The 20845-nt window shown below is 31.6% G+C and overlaps 1 protein-coding gene across 3 annotated transcripts in view; it reads left to right on the plus strand.

Moving 5' to 3' along the window:
• The first annotated feature begins 1560 nt into the window (after positions 1-1560).
• LOC148613669 (cGMP-inhibited 3',5'-cyclic phosphodiesterase 3A-like) overlaps positions 1561-20845 on the plus strand; it is a 136604-nt gene continuing 117319 nt past the window's right edge. Inside the window, exons 1-2 of one of the 3 annotated variants that reach the window (XM_088587148.1) lie at positions 1566-1922; positions 2528-2642. In XM_088587148.1, the coding sequence (XP_088443274.1) occupies positions 1867-1922; positions 2528-2642 (171 nt within the window). In that variant the 5' untranslated portion in view covers positions 1566-1866. Of the gene's footprint in view, positions 2643-20845 lie in introns of all 3 variants that reach the window. The other 2 variants (XM_088587146.1, XM_088587147.1) reach the window with 2 other exon arrangements.

Genomic DNA, 20845 nt, shown 5'->3' on the forward strand with positions numbered 1-20845 from the left:
GGCGGGGTGTTGGGAGGGGCGTTGTACGGAACCAATCGGCTCCATATGAATGACTACATCTATAGGATAGACACAGCCGTCCATCAGAGATCTGGTAAGTAAATGACTTTAAAATCTGTAAGTAAGTTAGAAAGACACAAACATACACAAAAATACTAGTATTTAACACTAATGGGCGTACGTCCATTAATTCATCACCTGGACCCGCCTCTGAAAGAAAGTAAAATAGCTTCCTCCGCCGTCGTTAATGTTTCGGCTAAAAACCACTAATTCCACTTTCCATAGGCTTCTATGCTAATTTCACAATATTCAATGGCTTCTCTGGACTTTACCTTAACTTTAACCTGCAAAGGACTATATATCAGCATGATTCTACATATGTCAGCTCACAATCCTCAGAATGGCATGTGGGGTTAGCAGACTTGCAGTGCAGTACTGGTCACCGGAAGTGAAGGGTCTATAAATAGCATGGGAAATCCCAGTGTTTTCACAAGCTAGGAGTATACTTAAAAATCATTATGGAGATTAGGCTTCACATCACAAGACGCAAAATGCACCTATAAAATGTACAGAAATGTTTTTCCTTTCAGAAACCGTTTAAATTTTTTAAATAAGTGAGAACTTTTTTCACAGCACTATGAGGAACAGGGGTAATTTCTGCGTAGGACTATTTTTGCTAATGCTCATTGGTTGAATTGGCGGTCTGTAACCTAAATTTCTTCAAGTAAGAACAGTTGGTATCGATCGCCTAAAATATGTAGTAAAATACTTTATAATATAAAATTCTTTATGAAAATTACAGCGGTAAAATTTTAGATCTACGGTAAATAAAGGTATGAATCTCGACCTTCAAGCTAAAATTATAGACCTTAAATAAGCAGTTCTTTGCTAAAATGATATAATTTTTTGAATAATTTGATGAATTGAAATTTGGATCTGAATGTCTGAGGAAAATCTAGATCTACAAATGAAAAAAAAACAAATCTGAGTACCTTAGCTTGTTTAACCAAGTACCTCATAAACAGGAAGGAAATAAAATGAAATACTAAAAGATGACCAACAGACAAGAAAAACCCAACGGAAGCAAAAGCAATAACAAGATATACATGGATAAGAAAAATTAGCAATGGACTCCCTAGTGGACTCTATACGACGACCGCAGTGTTTTTGGTGCTTTCCTTGTCTGACTCGAGGTCCGCGTTGGACCAATCAACCTCACACGGTACATCAGTATATTATATTTTTATTAATGTATCTTTGGTTTTTTAGTTAAATTTGTAATAATATAGAATGAGACTTAGCACTATGTTAAAATACCTATACTATAGTTAGATAAAAAATAATGTATTCAATATAAACAAGGACTATATCTTAATCCCCCGACGAGTGATGTGAAGAAATATCAAATCCTTTTTCAGATATTTTTTACACTGTCAATAAATATACAACCTAAAATTCCATTGTTAAATCTCTAACTGACCGATTACAAGCACAGGTAACCCTAGTTGAGGTAATCAATTGTAATCCGACAGAAAAATATTACGTTGTTGTGTTTTAATCGATTGAATACACATCGGTCCTTGTGATTGGTCGCCACGTTTTAAGATAGTAAAACGGACACACCGTCAGAAGAGGTGTCGAGAATTTGATCTCATCAAATAGTATATTTATCATTTTTCAAACTCTGCAGTCAGAGTGAAAGTAGAAAGTTTACTTCCGTGTTTAGAAAAGTTGCTACCGCTAGGAGGCACTTTACCCACAATTCCCGGGATGTTGCAGTACACACGGAGGAAAACAGATGAATACACATTCTGATGAAAATGGCATTACACAGATCTTCGTTTTCTAATCGCAGAGGATCGAAAAATGACGCACAAAAGGAAGAAGATGAAGCGGAAAATAATGGTTATATTCAGATTTTGGTAAAACCGCTGGAACAAGGAAATTTTTCTTTAATTTACAACTGGCTGGGGTTGTCAAATTATTCTTCTAACCAGCTAGGGGCCGTGTATAGCATAGTTTGTGTGATTTCCAGTTTACTTATTTATAATATTTTAAAATGTGATGTTGGATCATTATTTGAGAGAATTTGTTCACTTTTAGTACCAATATTTACTGTGATATGTGCTTTCTATTGGTTGTCAATATTCTTGAGAAAGAGTTGGAGCACTACAAGTGTGTATTTATTATTTTCCTCGTGTTTCTTTGGAGAAACTCTTGCACAAATACTCGTAAACTTAGTGTTGGACAGTCAAAATTCATCAAACTTTATCAAACAGTCTGTAATTGATTTTATTTTAATTATAACCATAGGCATATCTAGTGTTTTCTCGTCGCTCGAAGCTCAACATTGTTTTGGTGTAGCATTTTTAGTAATTTTTTCTCGCTCTTTGGCGTGTACAGCACTCATAGATGTCCCTCAATTTTTGCGATCTTATGTATCATATTTGTGTGGTTTGGCTGGCATTATAATTTCAAAATATATGGAAACAATACTGAAACCTCCTATTAATAATTTCATGACTAGTGAAGGAAAAATTCCTGTTATTAAGCGGCGGCGGTCAAGTACATCGACTGGTCATTCTTTCGCACCTCATCGCAACACTAGGAGGACATCCCTTCCTGCACTTATTCCAAAACAGGTAAGTCGTAGAAATTAAAAAAAAAGTATATAAAAAAAAATGTGCACATGTATAATATTAAATGTACTGGTACATGAAAAGTATATTGTGTGATGTTTACAACCTTACAAAATGTACTAAGAGGTTACATCATTCCTCCCCAACCTGATACATTTCATGTTAAAATATTTTTTCATAGATGCAAAGGGTTTGAAGCCAATCAAAATAAAAGACTTGGCGATTATCAAAATATTTTATTGGTCATTTAACACCTTTTGTCATGTTTATACAAAAATCCATGTCGAGATTCCTCTTGGTGTTAAATTCGTGGAATATTTAATAATTAATACAGAAACAATGATTCAATTAAAAATAACAAAACTAAATTGTGTTACATTTTATGTTGTCCACTCAGGGGCTCCTATTAGGCCAAAAGAATAATATGTTTGTTTTCTTTTTTCCAGCCTATCCCATTTTTACCTGCAATCTTTAAGTACCATGTATTTTATAGCAGAATATGAAATAGTATTTCTGAATCATTAACACAGAAATTGATACTACATGTAGATATACATGTACATTTTTTTTAATCTTAACCTAATACAATAAATGACTAATTTTCATGCAATAAATCTTTAAAAATTAAAAATATGTCTGCCATGAATTACAGTTGTATATGTACATACATGTACATGTACATGCATATTAATTTGCCTATGAATACGTTGTACATGTTCATGTATTTGCAAAAGAAAAATAATGAAATGAAATTGAAAAAAATTAATACGAACGTAAAATGGTTTTGTAAAAAGAAAATTGAAATACACAATTACATGTATATGTGCATGTATTTTATGGCTCCAATTAGGAAACAAAGAAATGATTTCTTTTGGCCTTAACAAGTCAAGTTAAAAATGAATTTACCTTATTTTTAAATGTACATTGTACATGAAATTGTCCAAAGAAAAAGTGAAGTTTCATTTTTGCCCATATCTACATCTAACACACATTTAATGACCTATAAATAGCAAATATGCATAAAATTACAAATTTATGTACTAAGATACATGCCATTTTATCTAAGTCTTTATCAAATTTAATGCATTTTCAAATTTGAATTGACAATTTAACAAAAACAATTTACTGACAACCTTTCTACAAGAATTTATGCGCTCATGAATGTGCATTGTGTTTACATTGTACAGAACATTTACATTTGAACATTTAAAATACAAAATGCATATTTCATGTACAATTCAATGATACAGTGACAAATTTTATGACAAAATTTTACATGTACACTTAAAGTATCCAAAATCAGTGGCAAAGAAAATTGCTTAATCTATTCTCTAATTCCTTTGATTAATGAATATAACATGATGTAAGTCTTGTACATTACATTTAGTTACATGTACATGAGTTTGTTGATATACCAAATACAAACACACAGTACAAACTATTACACACCTGAACATGTACATAATATTATAACATTACATTGACAGAACATTTTTTATCTGATTTGGACTGATATTGGAGGGTTTAAATTAAGCATTGTTCCTATTTTTAAATGAATTTCTTCCCTTTGATGTAATCACCAATCAACAGGTTTATTGGGGAATGGATTTATTTATTCAATTTGACAATAAATAAAAAAGATCTAGGACAATTCAAATTGTTTATCTTAGATAAGTAGATTAGATGAAGAGTAACCGATTTATTGCAATAAGGTGCATTTTGTGTAGGTTTACAAATGTATTTGATAATTGCCTATTAACCAAGATTTTGGCAACTGGATGAAAATGTACACATGTAGGTGCAATGTAATTACATGAATTTAATGTGCAGATTTTAAACTGTTGTATTTAAACAGAAAATTATGAGGTGTCTGTATAGACTTTTTTGAAAAATTTTAAACTACTGTAGTGTCTTATTTCACTTTACAAAACATTTTCAAAAATTGTTTATTCATGATGGTCGTCAATTAAGAATAAGTTTTAAATGAAAAAAAAAGGAAAAAAGGTTTGTGCATTCTGTACTTGATTGTACATGTACATGTACATGTCCTTGATTGTTATGTTAACCATATTAATGTACAGTACAAAAATATACGTGTATTTACATGTACAAATGTACATGTGAATGTACTTAGTACATGTACAGATGTTGTATATATATACCGGTATGTATTCTGTCAGCAGCATACATGGACAAAAAATGTACATGTACAGTCCTTTCCTTCAAAATTCTAAATGATTAGCCCAAATAATAGAGGACTGTATAGGATTCAACTAGTCCGAAACAAGAAATGTACATATCATTTCACTAGCCCGAATAAATTATTACTAGCCCTGGGCTTCGGCTAGTGGTTAAAGGCGAGCACTACTTGTATAAATGTATGTAACAATTTACAGTGTGTATAAATATCATACATGTACATTTTGTTATTAGTTTTTTTTTCATATATACATGTACACTATACAGTGCCTAGTTGATTGAAATCAATGGTACTAAGTCTTCTAAAAGTGAATGTCATTTGTTCCCATGGTGGTTCTGCATAACTTTGTTTAAATGAACTTAAATCCATTTTCTTTACATATACACATGCTTATTAGTGACAAATCTAGGATTAGAAAAGGACATGGTAATTTGTGTCCAAGGGGCACTTTTTGTCACCATGTTTGATTTTTAGGGCACATTGATTTGTTTACAAATAGTTACACAATTTAAAAAAAAGAAAGGCAAAATCAAATCTGAATTAAAACCTTTTTATTTGAACTAAAAATTAATTTGAGAAAGTCACATACCTTCCAACTTTTGAAAATCCCCATGGGGGTTTTTATGTGGCACAATGTGTGAATCGAGATTTTCAGGACATATTTTTGTACAAAAATTACATTGTACATTCAGACATCATGACATGTACTTAAACATGCCCTTCTTTGGTTCTGAATACAACTGCATGTCAATGCCAGTTCATACATGAACAATACATTTGTAAATTTATATTACATGTACAGTGTATCTAAAAAACAACTTGATGACTTGACCACAGAGCAGTAACCTCTGCTGCTGAAGATATTAGATGGTCTTATGTGCAAGTGTACTATTTAGCAATTATAACTGTAAACTTTCTCTTTGATCAAGAGTAATGGAAGGTCTTCCATGTTGTTAAAAAGAAAATATTTTAGTGAATAATAAAATTTCTAACCTAAATATTTAAAAAAATGATGTAGGTTACATATGCATGTACATGTATAGTCATTCACTGTACAACATGTACATGTAGATGTACTTGTTTGTACATTGCTTGTGGCTTGTTACGGTGTATCCATATGTACCATGAAAACTGATTTGTTCAACGTGTCATAGAACTTTTCCTTTTCTCTTTCATCTATCCCGGACTTTACTTTTTTTGAGCAACTCAGCAGGTGTTTCTGGAAAAGCAGAGGATGGTAACCCTACCGGTGCACCTGGTCCATACTCCCAGTTTTTAGTGGAGTCTGAGTTGCTCATTAACTTTTGTTACACTGGAACTTTTTACATGTATGTATTATTTTAGTTACTTTATGTTCTTTGTTGTGTTTGTCTTTCTTCCATGTCTGGTCTTTGTCTCGGATTACATTCTTTTGATTTTGGCTAGAATCTTGGTTCCCTTGATTACTTATGTACAAAGTACATTTTGTACATGTATATGCTAAGATGTCAACTCAATAGTTGCACTCTTAAACCTTGATCTACATGCACAGTACATTTTTTAAGTGTTGATGGTTGTACTTTGACTTTATTGAAAAAAAAACGAGCTGACATAAATTTTTTCAAAGCAGTTTTGAATATCTTCATGTCAGTCTCTGTTCTTTAATTTTTGTAAACAAAAATTTGTTTCCGAGTTCATCTAACTGAAAGTTAAATAATATAGTTGTGTTTTTCTGATGTATTTCCTTGAGCCACCCACCTAGATTTTTCTGACCAGTTTTAAGCTCAGGTTATGGACCTGTTAAAAAAAACAAGTTTCTGATTTCACTATTTTTTGCTGAGATGTGCCAGGGGAAAATCAATACTTACTTGTTGTGACATCTGAGAATTTGTCACAATTTGAGGAGATTTGTAGAATTCATTTTGAACATTTTATTATAATGAATGAAAAGTACATTGTTTTTTATCATACAAAATGTACAGTTGTACCTTATGATACATGTACATGTATGTACTGTATATGATTGTACAATGTAAAAAAGTAAATATATAGTACATTTACATGTAAATATGAACATTCTTTGACACCAGTGTTGTATGTTCATAATAACAGATGACGTATAAAAGCAGAATAAATTAACATGGTTATTAAAAAAAAAATATTTAAAAAGAAAGTTGACTGAATTAATTGACATTGGGTTGTTAAATGGGAACTCGAAGTACTGTGAATGTACATGTATTATTGTTAGTGGGGTATCACTTATTGTGGATTTCGTGGGTTTGGTAAACCATGAAATTTGGTTTTCAACGAAAAGAAAAATTTTCCATGTTTGTGTGATAGGGTTTTCAAATCAGTGAATTCAAGAATCTATGAACTGATCATTTTCCATGAAACCATGAAAATTAGTGCCCACAAATAAATGTACTTCTGCAGTATTTTAATGTTTTATCCATTGGTTAATGGACGCGTTGGGCATGTATGTGATCAACCTGTTTTTTTGTGGTGGCAAACAGCCTCTTGCAGCAAAATTGAATGTATGAAAGGACATTATATATATATTTAAAGAAATAGATTAATTGTTCTTGGTATACCAGTTACTGAACATTGCAATTAGTACTTCGTTTTTGTGGATAAGTCAATTAGAAAGAAATGAGGGTCCCAAAACTATGTTTTGACAGTTGAAAGAGGTTGAATGTTATCCCAATAACAACCTTTATCAACCAAAGAAACTACCCACAACAATGACAATCATACATTTAAAAGTACTTTCTCCAAACTCTCAAAAATTTTCCCTTGTTGACTTAGTGGAAGTGTGGAAGCTGTTTTATACATTGTACAGTGTACCTCGTAAATTGTAAATCTGCTGGTTAAGTATTTAATTATGTCAGTAACAACATAAGCAGCCGTTATCACCTTTACAACTTAGGGAATTATATATAATTATTATCACAGTTAAACCCATTGTGCCACGTCCAATGATATTGACTGTGTCTGATTTAGCATGTCGTACATCATGTACATATACATTGTAGAACATCATCTATGATAGGTATTTTCAAGCAAAAGTGTCTAATTCATCATGTTGTACATTTTTTTAACATCATCTATAATGATTCAGATTGCTAGAATTTTAAGCAAAAAAAAGTTTGTACATGTACAAATGTAGGTATGTTATTTGTACATGTACAAGTCTGAATAGAGATACATGTACATGTATATTTAAGGAAAGTAATTTTAGATGGTATCGATCATCATGTACTTGTAGATAACTATGATGCAGACACATAAATTTATACATGTACCAGTAATGTATATTGATGTACATGTAGTACAGTAAACAATTTTGTACTTTGTATAACCCAAGTTATAGAGGTAAGTCCCGAGGTCTATTCACCTGTACTTTAGATATTCCTATCATTAATGTTTTGATTCAAGCTTTGTGACCAGTGGGTATGTAGACTATTTAATAGGAGTTTGTATTCTTGGGACCTTTAAACAAATTTTGACTCATTACATGTATGTAACATATACATGTACATGTATATACAAGGTGTCCAAGGTGCAGTGGGTGGGACTTTCCGAAGAACCCTACCCCTTTAAATTGTGTTGGGAAAAATATTCATTTCCCAGACTTTTTATTTGAGCAAAAAAAGTTAATATAGAAAATGATATGTTTTAGCAAAACCTCTGAATATGGTTCTAATACATGTGCAATGAATACCATCTGTAGAGTGTGGTTGAATGGAAAAGATTAATGATATACATATGTAGTACCGTAGATTTGTAAAGTATAAATTGATGTTTTAATTCAATGCCCATAACTACTTTACTTTTCCCAGCATACTATCATGTATGATGTACTTTTATTGGCAGCAGTAATTTATATCTGAGAGATTAAACTTCTAAGTTTTAGAATGTCAAACAGATTTGTAGTCAATAAATTACACTGGGTCCTTGAATTCAGTATTAACATCTCATTTTAAGGACTATGTCAATTACATTGAGTACCTGTAATTGATATCATTAAACTGTTAATGGGGTCAAAGGTCATGCTTTATTTACCAATCTTTGTATACTATCTACCTTTTATATGGTTTAAAAATTGATTTTCCATTTGCATTAGAAGGATCTCTTCCAACACATTAATCCTGTAAGGAGAAGTCCTGAAAATGCTGGCAGGTTTGATAATTGAATGTTCAGTGAAAAAAACATAAGTCAAAAATCAAATGAAAAGAAACATGGGATAGAATAAAAACAAGTTTTATTTTGTTCAGTGATGGAAACTTTTTAGGATGATTGGTTAAAAAAAAAAGTGGGAAGAAAGAAGTTCAATGGTTCATATTCAAATATGTGTAGCTGTTTGGCCCAGCTTAAACTTGTTTTTGCGGAGGATTCAAAACTGAACTTTAAAGTGACCCTTCCCTAAGTTTCTTTTGTGCTGTCTATGCTTTTAGTATGAACATGTACATGTACATGTAGATGCACATGTTTGTTATTAATGTTTATTATATAGATTCTCTATGATTCCTATTTTGTAAGGTGAAATCCATATAAGAAAATCAGTTGCTGTTCAGAAATGCACTCAATACCTTGATTCTTGCTGTATTCTTAAGGCAGTAGACCTAGGGTAAGGGACATAACTCTTGAAATCTATGAAATGTTTGTATCATATTCAATTTCATCAAAATCTTTCAAGCTTTTCTCTGAAACAGAATGAAATCACTCCAAGTCACTTTGATGCTTACATGAGATTGATGTAAAATGATGAATACAAATGTTCCAATGATTTCTAAGAGTTGTGTCAATTACCCTAGGTCTACATCCTTAAGCTATAGTGCATGTACTGGTTCATGTACTGTCTTACGTCATGAATATACATGTAAGTACACAATGTTTGTGGCCTGACACCACAGTTTGCTTTGGTTCCATCTAATACTATAGGCCCTTCTTTCTAGACAGGAGATATTATGATATACTGGTGTTCATCCATCATTTACACCCCTCACAAAATCTCAAAAATGCTGCTAACAATTTTTGTGGAACTTTAGGAAATTGTTTTTTTCTTTTGATTTTTTTAATAAATTTAGGCTTTTTAGATTTTTTTGAGTTTTAGGGCTTATTTGTACAGAAATGGGTGATTTTTTTTATGTTGCCTTTTTTGATGTGTTCATTATCGGTCTAGTCTGCATTTTGTGCTAGCTAGACAGTTAACATTCAATTTACATCATAGGATTAAGAGTTTATAGAAGAAGTGTATATAAAATGTATTAAGCCGCCTTATATTAGCTAGGATAATCTTTAGAACATTAAAGTTTTAATTATGATTTAGTTGGTGATCTCATTAAAACTAATTCCTCATACCAGAGTTGTTGACCTTTTGAAAACTGGGCTGAGTTAGGTCAAGTGTGCTCACATGTTTAATATCTGGGTTAGACAGTTGTACTGGGACACCCTAATATTTAATTTTCAGTTTTATGGTTCATGTGATTGGGATTTGTTAAAAAAAATGCCATTATGTGAAATCTTATGTTATTTTTCAATTTATTACTTTGTTCGTGTCAATGGTAATGTTGGTGTAAGTCTGAGCAATTTGCTTTGGAATCAGCTGGCCTCGGGCAAAAGATTATGGATAAAGGTATATGTGTTAGGTGGATGATATTGTTTTTCTTCCTTTTCATACTTATTGGAATTGATTATGAGTTCGATATACATTTTTGTACTATTTATTTGAATTTTTACACAGTGTGAATAACTGGGCTAATATTTGCTTATAAGATAAATTGTAGAGGCATTACATCAAGGAAAAACAAATTTCATTGATCAAATTTGGTGAAAAAAATATCTTGCAAACAATCATATTGCTTCTAGACTGATTATGTTACGAAGTTCATGATGAATTTGGTTTAGGTCAATAATATATATAGTGTCAATTACACCACAGAAACTAATAAAAAAACTTTTTTATCCTTATAACCTTATTTGAAAATGTGATATAAAAAAAAATCCAATCAAATCGAAATGATTGCAACTGTCAATTTTATTTGATCTTTATTATATTGAACTTTTCGTGTTAATACCTGCATATCAAATGATATGTTATAGTTCATTACATTTAGATTGCCTTTCTTGTTATTCTTCTTGAGAACTTTGATTAAAGTTTTGTCAGGTGCGAAGGAATTTTTATCTATACCTTTTCTTAATAATAAGTCGGGCAATGAAATGGATTAGTTGTATCGCTTACACAGCGATGAGGGATATTACGGCTCGGAATGCAAATGGAAGAATTATGATTGATATTAAAAATCTTGGCATTTGTATTCATGTACATCTTAGGTTTGGAAGTTCACGGTAGAATGAGGTTTTCTTTTATGTATTCTTATTGTTAGGTTGTCCCCTTTTTATTATTGAAGCTGTTGTGGTTAGGACTTGATCAAAAGGTCATTACAATACAAGCTACAAGTACATGTACATTTTTTGTATTTCTGTAAATAATTGTACTTAAATTATGTTTAGTGTTCTAGTACTGATGTATATTTTAGGGTTAGAAACTGACAGAAAAATGTAACAAGCCATGAATTATTAATTTTACATATTTTTGATATATACATGTATATGCTAATACTTTACTTTTGCTGAATAATGATTGAAGTCATTCCTGGCCAAAATTAATCATCTTAAAGGTGGTGATCCGTCTAGAATTTCAAATTATGACTGTAATGATATTCACAAATTCTGTCAAATTTTAGTTGGTGTATTAATAGTACAATTAAGTGCATTGATTTTTGTGGTTTCTTTGTTTTACATGTACATGTATATTGTACATAGTATAGAAATAAAAGATATATGTACAGATATTGGACTTTTTTTCCTGTGTTGACCAATAGAAAAACAAAATTTAGAACTCTAGCTTTTATTTAATTTTGATGGAGATTTTTTTGTCCTCTTGAACTTAAAAGCAGAATTTTTCAGATAAGCACACTTTTCATTGAATACAGAATTCTAAAACTTTTATAACTGTACTTTGATTTGTTTCGTATAAAAACAACATTTTTTTATACATTTAGTAGCACCTTGCTTATGATGCTGCAGTATAAATGATGTGTACATGTATATCTGCTTTCTGTGTCGTACTTGCTTAAGACCAGGAGTAAAATTAGTAGAAACTGCTGTCGCCCAAAATTCTATACTTTTCAGATTCAAACTGCAGGTAACAGGACATGTATAACAATATAAATATAGACATGTACATGTATATTTGAAATAGAACTTTCTAATGGAATGAAGTTATTAAACTAAGTGGTGTGAGAACATTTACATGTATGTAGCCTGGCATTTGTCACAAACTAATAATCCCTTCTGATTACAGTCAACCCTTGCTTTGAGTACTGCAATAACACTACAAGATGTTAAAAATGTTTACCTTCTCATTACTTTGTTGAGATTTAAACATTTGACCCTGTTTATAGTAGTGATCAGTGGTCAATTTCACAAAGATGGTCATAAGTGTAAAAATAGACTGAAATAATGATGTCATTACAGAAAATGGTATTCTGATGTCATAGCTTATGATAACTTTTATACTTATGACTTTTTATGACCCATTTTTATGACCCATTCGCCATACAAGCTCTACTATTACTGCTAAATTTTCATGCTTAAGCTTTCCCACATATTGCATTAACTTGTCTTAATCTGTCATTATAAAAAATACATTTTTTTTTTATTAATGATTTTTCTGATCATAACAAAAAATTGACTTTGTTCTTTGATATAAGCAGACAAAAACTTTCAAAAATTTCTGTGAACAACTGAATTTTTGTCTGACATGTCTTTCTGTCTGTCTGTCGGTCTGTATTTCATAATGACTGCTAAGCGAGTTATGTTCTATAATTCACATGATCTGCAGTACACCCAGAGAGTATAGATTCTCAGACTCCCATTTTGATGTCACTTTTCGGAGTGACTTGGGAAATTCCCAAAAATGCCATAGAAATCCTGGAGTGATCTTGGTGTACATCCTCCAAAAGGCAATAAAGACTCCCAGCTGGGAGTTTTTTATTGCCCTGATTGTCCTTTGAAGTACAACCTTCATCCTGTCTTACCTGTTAGGTGAACATGATTACAATACACAAGGTAATAAAATACATGGAGTGATTGTGAAATACTTCCAAAAAGACAATAAAATTGTCGCAGATGGGAGAAATCACTTGGAGGATTTTAGGAGTGGATTCTGTAAAACTCTGTGATCCATTGGACACTGAAATAAAAGTAAGAGAATCCTCCCTCTTTGGGTGTACTGCATCACCATAGGCAGATGTGAATCTTCTGGGAAGTGAACAACAGTACATGTTAATTAGAAGATGACTACCATACAGAATTACATGTTGATCAATTTGATGGAAAATCTAGATTAAGTTGTTGGAAAGTTTCAAAATGATAAGAATCAAGTGTTCACTGTTAATAGGAGTTCTATCCATTTTGAAGTGCACCCATCTAGATGATGCCGTCATGTTTTGTTTTATCATCAAATTTTATTACTATTGGTGCTGACTCACTGACATTTTCCACTTATTGATGCATTTAATCTAATAGTGAGTCCACATTCATTTCAAATCTGTGTAAACCATTCAGTTGCCTTTACCTTAAGGAGGTAGACCTAGGGTAAGGGACATTACTCATGAAATCAGTGATATGTTTGTATCATATTCAGTTTCATCGAAGCCTCTCAAGCTTTTGTTTGAAGCAGAATATAATGAATCCAAGTTAATTAGATGTTTACATAAGATTGGTGTAAGATGCTGAACACACATGTTCCAATGATTTTTAAGAGTTGTGTCCCTTACCCTAGGTCTACCTCCTTAAAAAATCTACTATTTTGGGAAGAAAGTTCTCAATGCAGATTTGTACAATTGATACAGAATCAGAGGACACACATGTGTGAAGGCCAATTGCTGTAAATATCCTTTAATTCATTTGATACAAGTGGAAATTAATAGTGAATCCGTTACTTTGAGCACAGAATAATTGTTTTCTCGTGTACTTTCTACTAGAACTCAGGAACAAAGGGCTAATCGAACATGAATTTGCTTTCATCAGGAGATTTTCCTCATGACTGAAATCATTGCATTGAATCAGGAAGCTAGTTTACTGAGTTTTGGATTAAAACTCTCTTGTTGGACGTCATAAGTGTTAAAAATTTAAAACGCAAAGACGAAAGCAGATTAATGATTTTACAGGGACTTAGTTCATTTACTCCAGTTATTTTTAAAGTGTAATGAAGCGACAGTGGTCAACCAATATCAGCTTATCCTCAATTAAAACAATTTTAGACTGCGTCATTTGTTTCCTATGGGCGCTTGAGAGAGCCCTTTAAATTGATAAGTAGTATGGTAGTAGTGGAGTGATTTGAAATTTTTTTTTTTCTACTTCAGTACTTGTATGTGTCATTAATCTGCACTCTTGGTTTGTTTTTTATGGCTAATAAATTTGAAGTGCTTAAAGATTTTTTGTCATGGGGATTTAGATCTGTCCATCACACCAGTGTTTTAAGTTTGCACTCATATTTTTTTTCTACAATGAAACCTGTCTAAAATGAACCCCTTTTGGACTGAGGGTTTAGTTCAGAATGAATAATCAAGGGAACCAAGGTTATAGCTGTAATCAGAAGAATGTAATCAAGGACTAAGACCAGACATGGAAAATAGACAAAGACAACAAAGAACATAAAGTAACTAAAATCATACATAAAAAGTAACAAAAGCAAATGAGCAACTCGGACTCCACTAAAAACTGGGAGCATGGATCAGGTGCACCGGTTGGGGAAGCGTCCTTTGCTTTTCTTGAAACACTCAGATAAGGCAGTTGTTTGATTTACAAAGGTTAAAATACGTTGAAACTAGTATTAATTAACTTCATACATGTAAGTTTTCTTGTTTACACAGGTGTCCAGTTTATTCATGGTTTATTTTGGACAGGTTTCATTGTTAAAGAATTGTGTCATGCTGGTGCATTGTGTAAATCTGGGTACATTAATATACATGTACCTGTAAAGTAATAGTATGAAAGATATGAATTTTCTAGAATTTGGCAAGTTCACAGTTTTTGTCAAATTGTGTTGTTATATAATAATGCAATGAAATTGCATGTATGTGCAAAAAGATTTTGTCCCTTTGTCAAAAATAAAATGAAATCAAATTTAGAGTGCTTTGTACTGAATAAACACAAATTTATGAATTCAACTGTCGAGATGTGAGATGTGAGGTAATTCTGTAAGGCTTAAATTATTTGTAACATTGTAAAATATCCTAAAATTACAAACCAACATTAAAGGATTACATGTATGATGTATGATGATTAATTTCAAAAGAGATTGTTTGCACTACTGAAGTAGTCCTTAATAGCGAGTTAAGGTACTGGGCATATACATGTTCCTTACTTCAAGGGAAGATTTGACAATTGAATTTCTTGTAATTTGTTTACTTTGATGTCATGAAAAGTAGTTTTGACTTAAGTACATCTTGTATATCACATGTACATGTATATATTTATGATACAACATCTTTTTTTTGTCAATTTGGAAAAACTATATTTTGCAACTTTTGACACAAAAGATAAAGATAAGATAAAACAATTGTGATGGTATAATGTAGAAAAGTGAAAACTGTTTGAAGTCTTTAACCACATACTTTTGGGAGCCCATTTTTATCAGTTTGAATGTATTTTGGACCTCATTAAACCAAACAAATTCTACACTCCAGATTTTTACTGTACTTTGAAGTGTAGAAAAGGCCTAATTTCAAATACGGGTAGTCTAATTTCCCATTACTGTAAACATGTTAATTTTCAATTAAAAAATCAATTTTTTTGTAGTTTTCTGTCCACAACAAAAATAGTGAAAAATAGTACCAGTACACTGAAAATTTATATGTTGACAGTAATATAAGAAGAATAGGTATGGTGTATATGTCAACAAGACAATCCCCTTCTGAAACGAAAATATCAACCCAAGGCCACATATTACAGTATACATGTACCGGTACACATTCAGTATAATATTTTGAAAATATGCATATTATCTTGAGTTGTATAGTATTATCTTTGACCTTTAATTGTAAATGGAGTCAAAGTTGAGGCTATTCATTTTTTATTATTTTGTTTAATATAGCTAGAATCCCTAAACTTTCTCTTGAAAATGAAACCGTAGCGGTAATCTACCAATGTGCTATTATGTGAAACCTCATATTTCTTGTAATTTTTCACTGCTGATATCATTGATGTCATTTTGTTGATGTTTTTCCATGTGAAGGAAATGGGAGATACATTACTATGTGTTTTTCTGTAGTAAATCTCCTGACAGTTAATCAATTCAGCTCTGAAGATGGTCAGGTTTTTTTCTATTTTCTTATTGCTGAAACCTGTGCAAGTGTTTTGTGAGTATAGATAATGGGTAAATCATTCAGTGAATATACTTTTCTACTGTGAAAATGTACAATGCCATGAATATGATCTTGTTTTTCTCTGTGCCCATTGGAGGGTTCCTTTCAAATTATAATTTGTCTTATATCATGAAAAATTCCAAAATAGTCAATTGTACCACATATTCAGTGTAAAGCTACATTAAGTATGATTGTTTAGAAATTTAACATATACATGTATGTATATCTTTTATCATTATTTAATTCTCATAGTAAAAAATGGAAGGCTTTTTATGGTAATTTATGTTCAAGATTTATCGTTTTTTCTGAAAAAGGGAGAGGGGGCACTCCACTGATATCCAGTGATTTTCTATACAGTCTTGTATACCAGACCAAAAATTTCAAACACAAAAAATGTAATTGGGCCTATGGACTCTGTAGTCTAAAAACAAACAGAATGTAGAAGATGGTGGTATTTGGTAAATATAATTGCTGAACTACATGTAGATGAAACTGTTGTACATGTATTCATGTTGTTACTAAGTATATATTCATGAACATGTAATACAAATGAAACAGAGGTGGCTCTGGTAGCTGAAATACATGTACCAAAGAAAGAAAATACAAAAATATTCTTATCTTGAGATGAAATGGTAGTGACTTCGATAGATACGGGTTTACTCTGATTCTGTTAAATTCATTAGAAGGCTAGACAAGAAGTTTTATGGAAATTTATATATTAAAAGAACGTTTTGATGTAGATTTTGGCATGTGAATTATGGTCTTGTCATTTTGATAAAATGTACTTATAAATTCACTACAAAAGATGAAAATAGAACAGGTAATTAGTTTACTAATTACTGCAAACTGATGAATGAATTCCAGGCATATTACTGAGCACATTCAAATTGATAGGAATGAGTAGTATATTTGGTATACAGTTGCATTGTCATTTGTTTTCATGTTAGTTGTACATGTACATGCATGTATGTATTTATTCAATGTGAAGTACATACAGTTTCAGCTTTGTACACTCGGTACCAGTATAGGTACAAGTGTGATTTGTGGTACTTCTTTACAAAAATGTGATTTTTTAACGGATGAGCAGATTTCAGCATTATTATTATTATTTTTGTATTATTTGACTTAGCACTTTTGAATAGAACATTAGCAGCCAGTTGTTGTTTTTTTCTTGTAAATTATACCCAGATATGTCTTAATATCTGCTTGTTGTGCTTATTCTGCTTAAAGCAGTTGACCTTACTACAAGTTCAAGCTTAAAGGTCAAGAATACTTGGTCAGTGACTCAATGTGTGCCATTTGTCATATGTTAGGGTAACAAAAACATCATATAAACTCTACTGATTGACAATTTAGCCATATGAAAAGTGATTTTGTTCCCTGTTGAGAGGCTGCTGAGTTAAGATTGCTTTTCATGGTCTCTATAGAAGAAAAAAAATCTTTTTCTGACTTTCTAGTATTTGAATCAATATTATTAATTTTGCTGTATGTTCACATAAATCTAATTCTACAGTTTTCCTTTTCACTGCCTTAGCAGGCTTCAGGGAAGCAGAAAGGTCTAAGCATGAGGTTGAAACAAGACACCTTGTGTTCACCATACATGGTATTTGACAGGGCACAGAGTGCAGTGAATATTTAGTAATATTTTCATACCTGATTATTTTGATTACATGCTTTGTATTTTGACGTCTGCACTTCCTATGTTTTTTTTTTAAAACCTTTTGTCAGTGATCAAGTGACATGATATCCGTACAACGCTGTATCATATTGTTATGGGCTCTGAATTTAGGCCTATCCGTGTTCATCTACAGTAAAGACCCTTGATCTTGATTTAAACAGATTATTTTTTGAAGTTCTGAAGACAGAAGTCTTAGGTCTGACTTAGTAGATTCTTCATCAGGTACATTGTACATATGTAGCTTGAAATTCTTATCTGATTTTTTAATGACACTTAGTATTACAGTTCTTTTTAAATGTATTGCAACTGAATATACTACATAAAAGTTGTTTGAGAGTATTATACTTCTAAAACACCAGACGTCTTAAAGTTTTCAAAACTGGTTTTTTTTGTATATTACAATTTGTTTAGTCAGACTCTCCTGACCTGCAACTAACGGTTCCCTATAACTAAGGGTAATAACTTTTGTGAAAGTAGACTACTATGGTTCATGGAGTACCAATTTTTTGTGGTTTTCGTGGGAAGGCCAATCCATGAAATTAGGTTCCCATGGGAAAGGATTTCCATTGATGTGTATACTGAAAACCTCAAAACCACAAATTCAAAAATCCATGAACTTGTGTTTCTTCCCTGATCCACAAAAATTAGTATCCATGAAATTAAAGTACTTTCACAGTACATATGTTAGATATAGTTATGTGTCTTGTTGACTTACCAAATCAATATGGAGGTTAAAAGGTGCTTGCTATCATATGGGGGGAGTGGGGGTATCAAGTTAGTGGGCATTGCTTACAGTTTTTCTAGTTGTTTCTGGATTAGGTGAATAATACAAATCACTAATTGTTTCCATTACAGTCGATACTGTTTGTCATTAAAGTCACCACAGATGGAAATTGGTAACATGTTGCTAGAAGGAGCTGCATACAAACTGTTTCATTTACCTTTTGACTTTTGTGTCTCATTGATCTGTGGGTTAAAAAAATGGGTCAATGTCATAGTGTTGTAAGGCCTTTTGTCATATAAAAGGTAGCTTGTGTTACATTTTACACAACATATATTTGTTTTAAAAGTCATTTCTGCATTTACCATAACAAAAAAAATGATAGTAGCATTTATCATGCTGAGGTAGATTTTGAATGTGCTAAGCTCACAGAAGCAACAGCCCATAGGGATAGTCATGACACCCTATTCAGACACATTATTCTGAATCAGAGCCATCTAGATATCATTCTATTTCCTAAAATACTGTATGCAGTGACTACCAATTTTTGAAGTCTTTGTTATGGCTCTCTTGGATCAAACCTACATGACCTTTCACACTCACAGTGAGCATACTACCTCTGAGGCAGTCTTTCAGGTTCAAAGACTCTTCAATTTAAAACAGGGAATTGCCCATGAGATCTTGCATTCCCTATTTCTACTTCTGTGGTAACTATGTTATTGATTTATTTCAAAATACATACTCTTTTCTAGTCCTCTCCTCTAGAGCGGCCCAAAGTCATTTAGTAAACACTGGATCTGTCAGGGTCACCAATTATGAGTGCTATAGTTTCAGTTTCAATTGATATTGGAGACATAGAAGGTTCACACCAAAAACAATCTTCTCTCATAAGAAAGAAACTATAAATTATGTCATAAAATTGATATTTTGTCATTGGTTTTCAGTGAATAGATTTTATTTCATTGTTTTTTCTAAATGGGTGCTATCTGATAACAATAATGATTTTAGATTCATTATATCAGTACTTGATCAAAGGTGCACCAGTTGTTAAAACACTGATTTTATGTTTATGATCAATTATGACAATGATTGTTCAATTTGTTTAAATGTGTCTTTTATTGGTAAAAAATTGAACTGGTTTCTGTGAAAGGCCAGAAGTGGGGGTTTCTATTGATTGGACCGTTTGTATTGTAGAGATTTATTTTTATTTGTTTCAATTGTTAGGAACTTTATAGCTTGTTACATAAAGTCTCAAGGATATATTAATCAAGTCCTATTGTTACTTTGTTTTGTTTCATCTTTGTAGTATGGTAAATATATTTAATTCCTCCATTCATTTCGGTGACCTAATTCCTACTCTTTTGCAGTTTAAAAAGAGGAAGAAAAATAGTTACTTTATAACATTTGTTGTAATTTTAATTTAAGGTTACACTTGCAGTACATGTATATTTCATTTTTGTACGGATTTGGAAAAATTGAGAATTTAAATAGTGCTGGTAACAGGCATTTATTTTTCTTTGAATTTAGTCAAATGACCTTGACATTGAAATTAAGAGAAAAAGGAAGCTAGCAATTCTTATTGTGACAAAACACTTAAATTATAAATATATGAATTATAATGGTAGGATGTTGGTTACAAAACACTTGTCTGTAAACATTATGAATGGAAAAATCTTATTTCGGTCAAATTAAACTAATTATTATGAAGCATTTGAATAAGCAGGTCAGTGCACACTTGACTATATTTTTTTTTTTCAAAAGTTTTAATTGTTGCCTTAGACACTATTTCTTTACTGTTTTTTTTTTTTTTTATAGAAGAATTTGCTATGAATTGGTTCAGTGAAAAGTGACGCTAACAGAAAAAAAAAAGATTCATATATAAATAGGTAGACTGGATTTGTGAATAATTTATACAGCAACCATAAAAAAGTCTGTTGTTCATTGCTTCTGTATGTTTACATGTGTTTGTACTCACTGACATACTCCAGAAGAGTCGGGCAGTAGGTGAAACATTCTATAAATAAGTGTAATTTTTGCTATTTGTTCTATTATGTGTAGGTTCAAGAAATAAAAAAAAAATGCATATTAGTTGGATCTATAATTCTATTTAAACTCACTACAAATGAACATTTTAGGTGCAGATAACTCTGTCAAAATCCATAATTTTCGAGCATCTCCAGTGATGCATAGAAC

Source organism: Perna viridis, chromosome 6 (genome assembly GCF_037379345.1).
Source record: "Perna viridis isolate PV_CMFRI_1.1 ecotype Kerala chromosome 6, ASM3737934v1, whole genome shotgun sequence".
Lineage (NCBI taxonomy): Eukaryota > Metazoa > Mollusca > Bivalvia > Mytilida > Mytilidae > Perna > Perna viridis.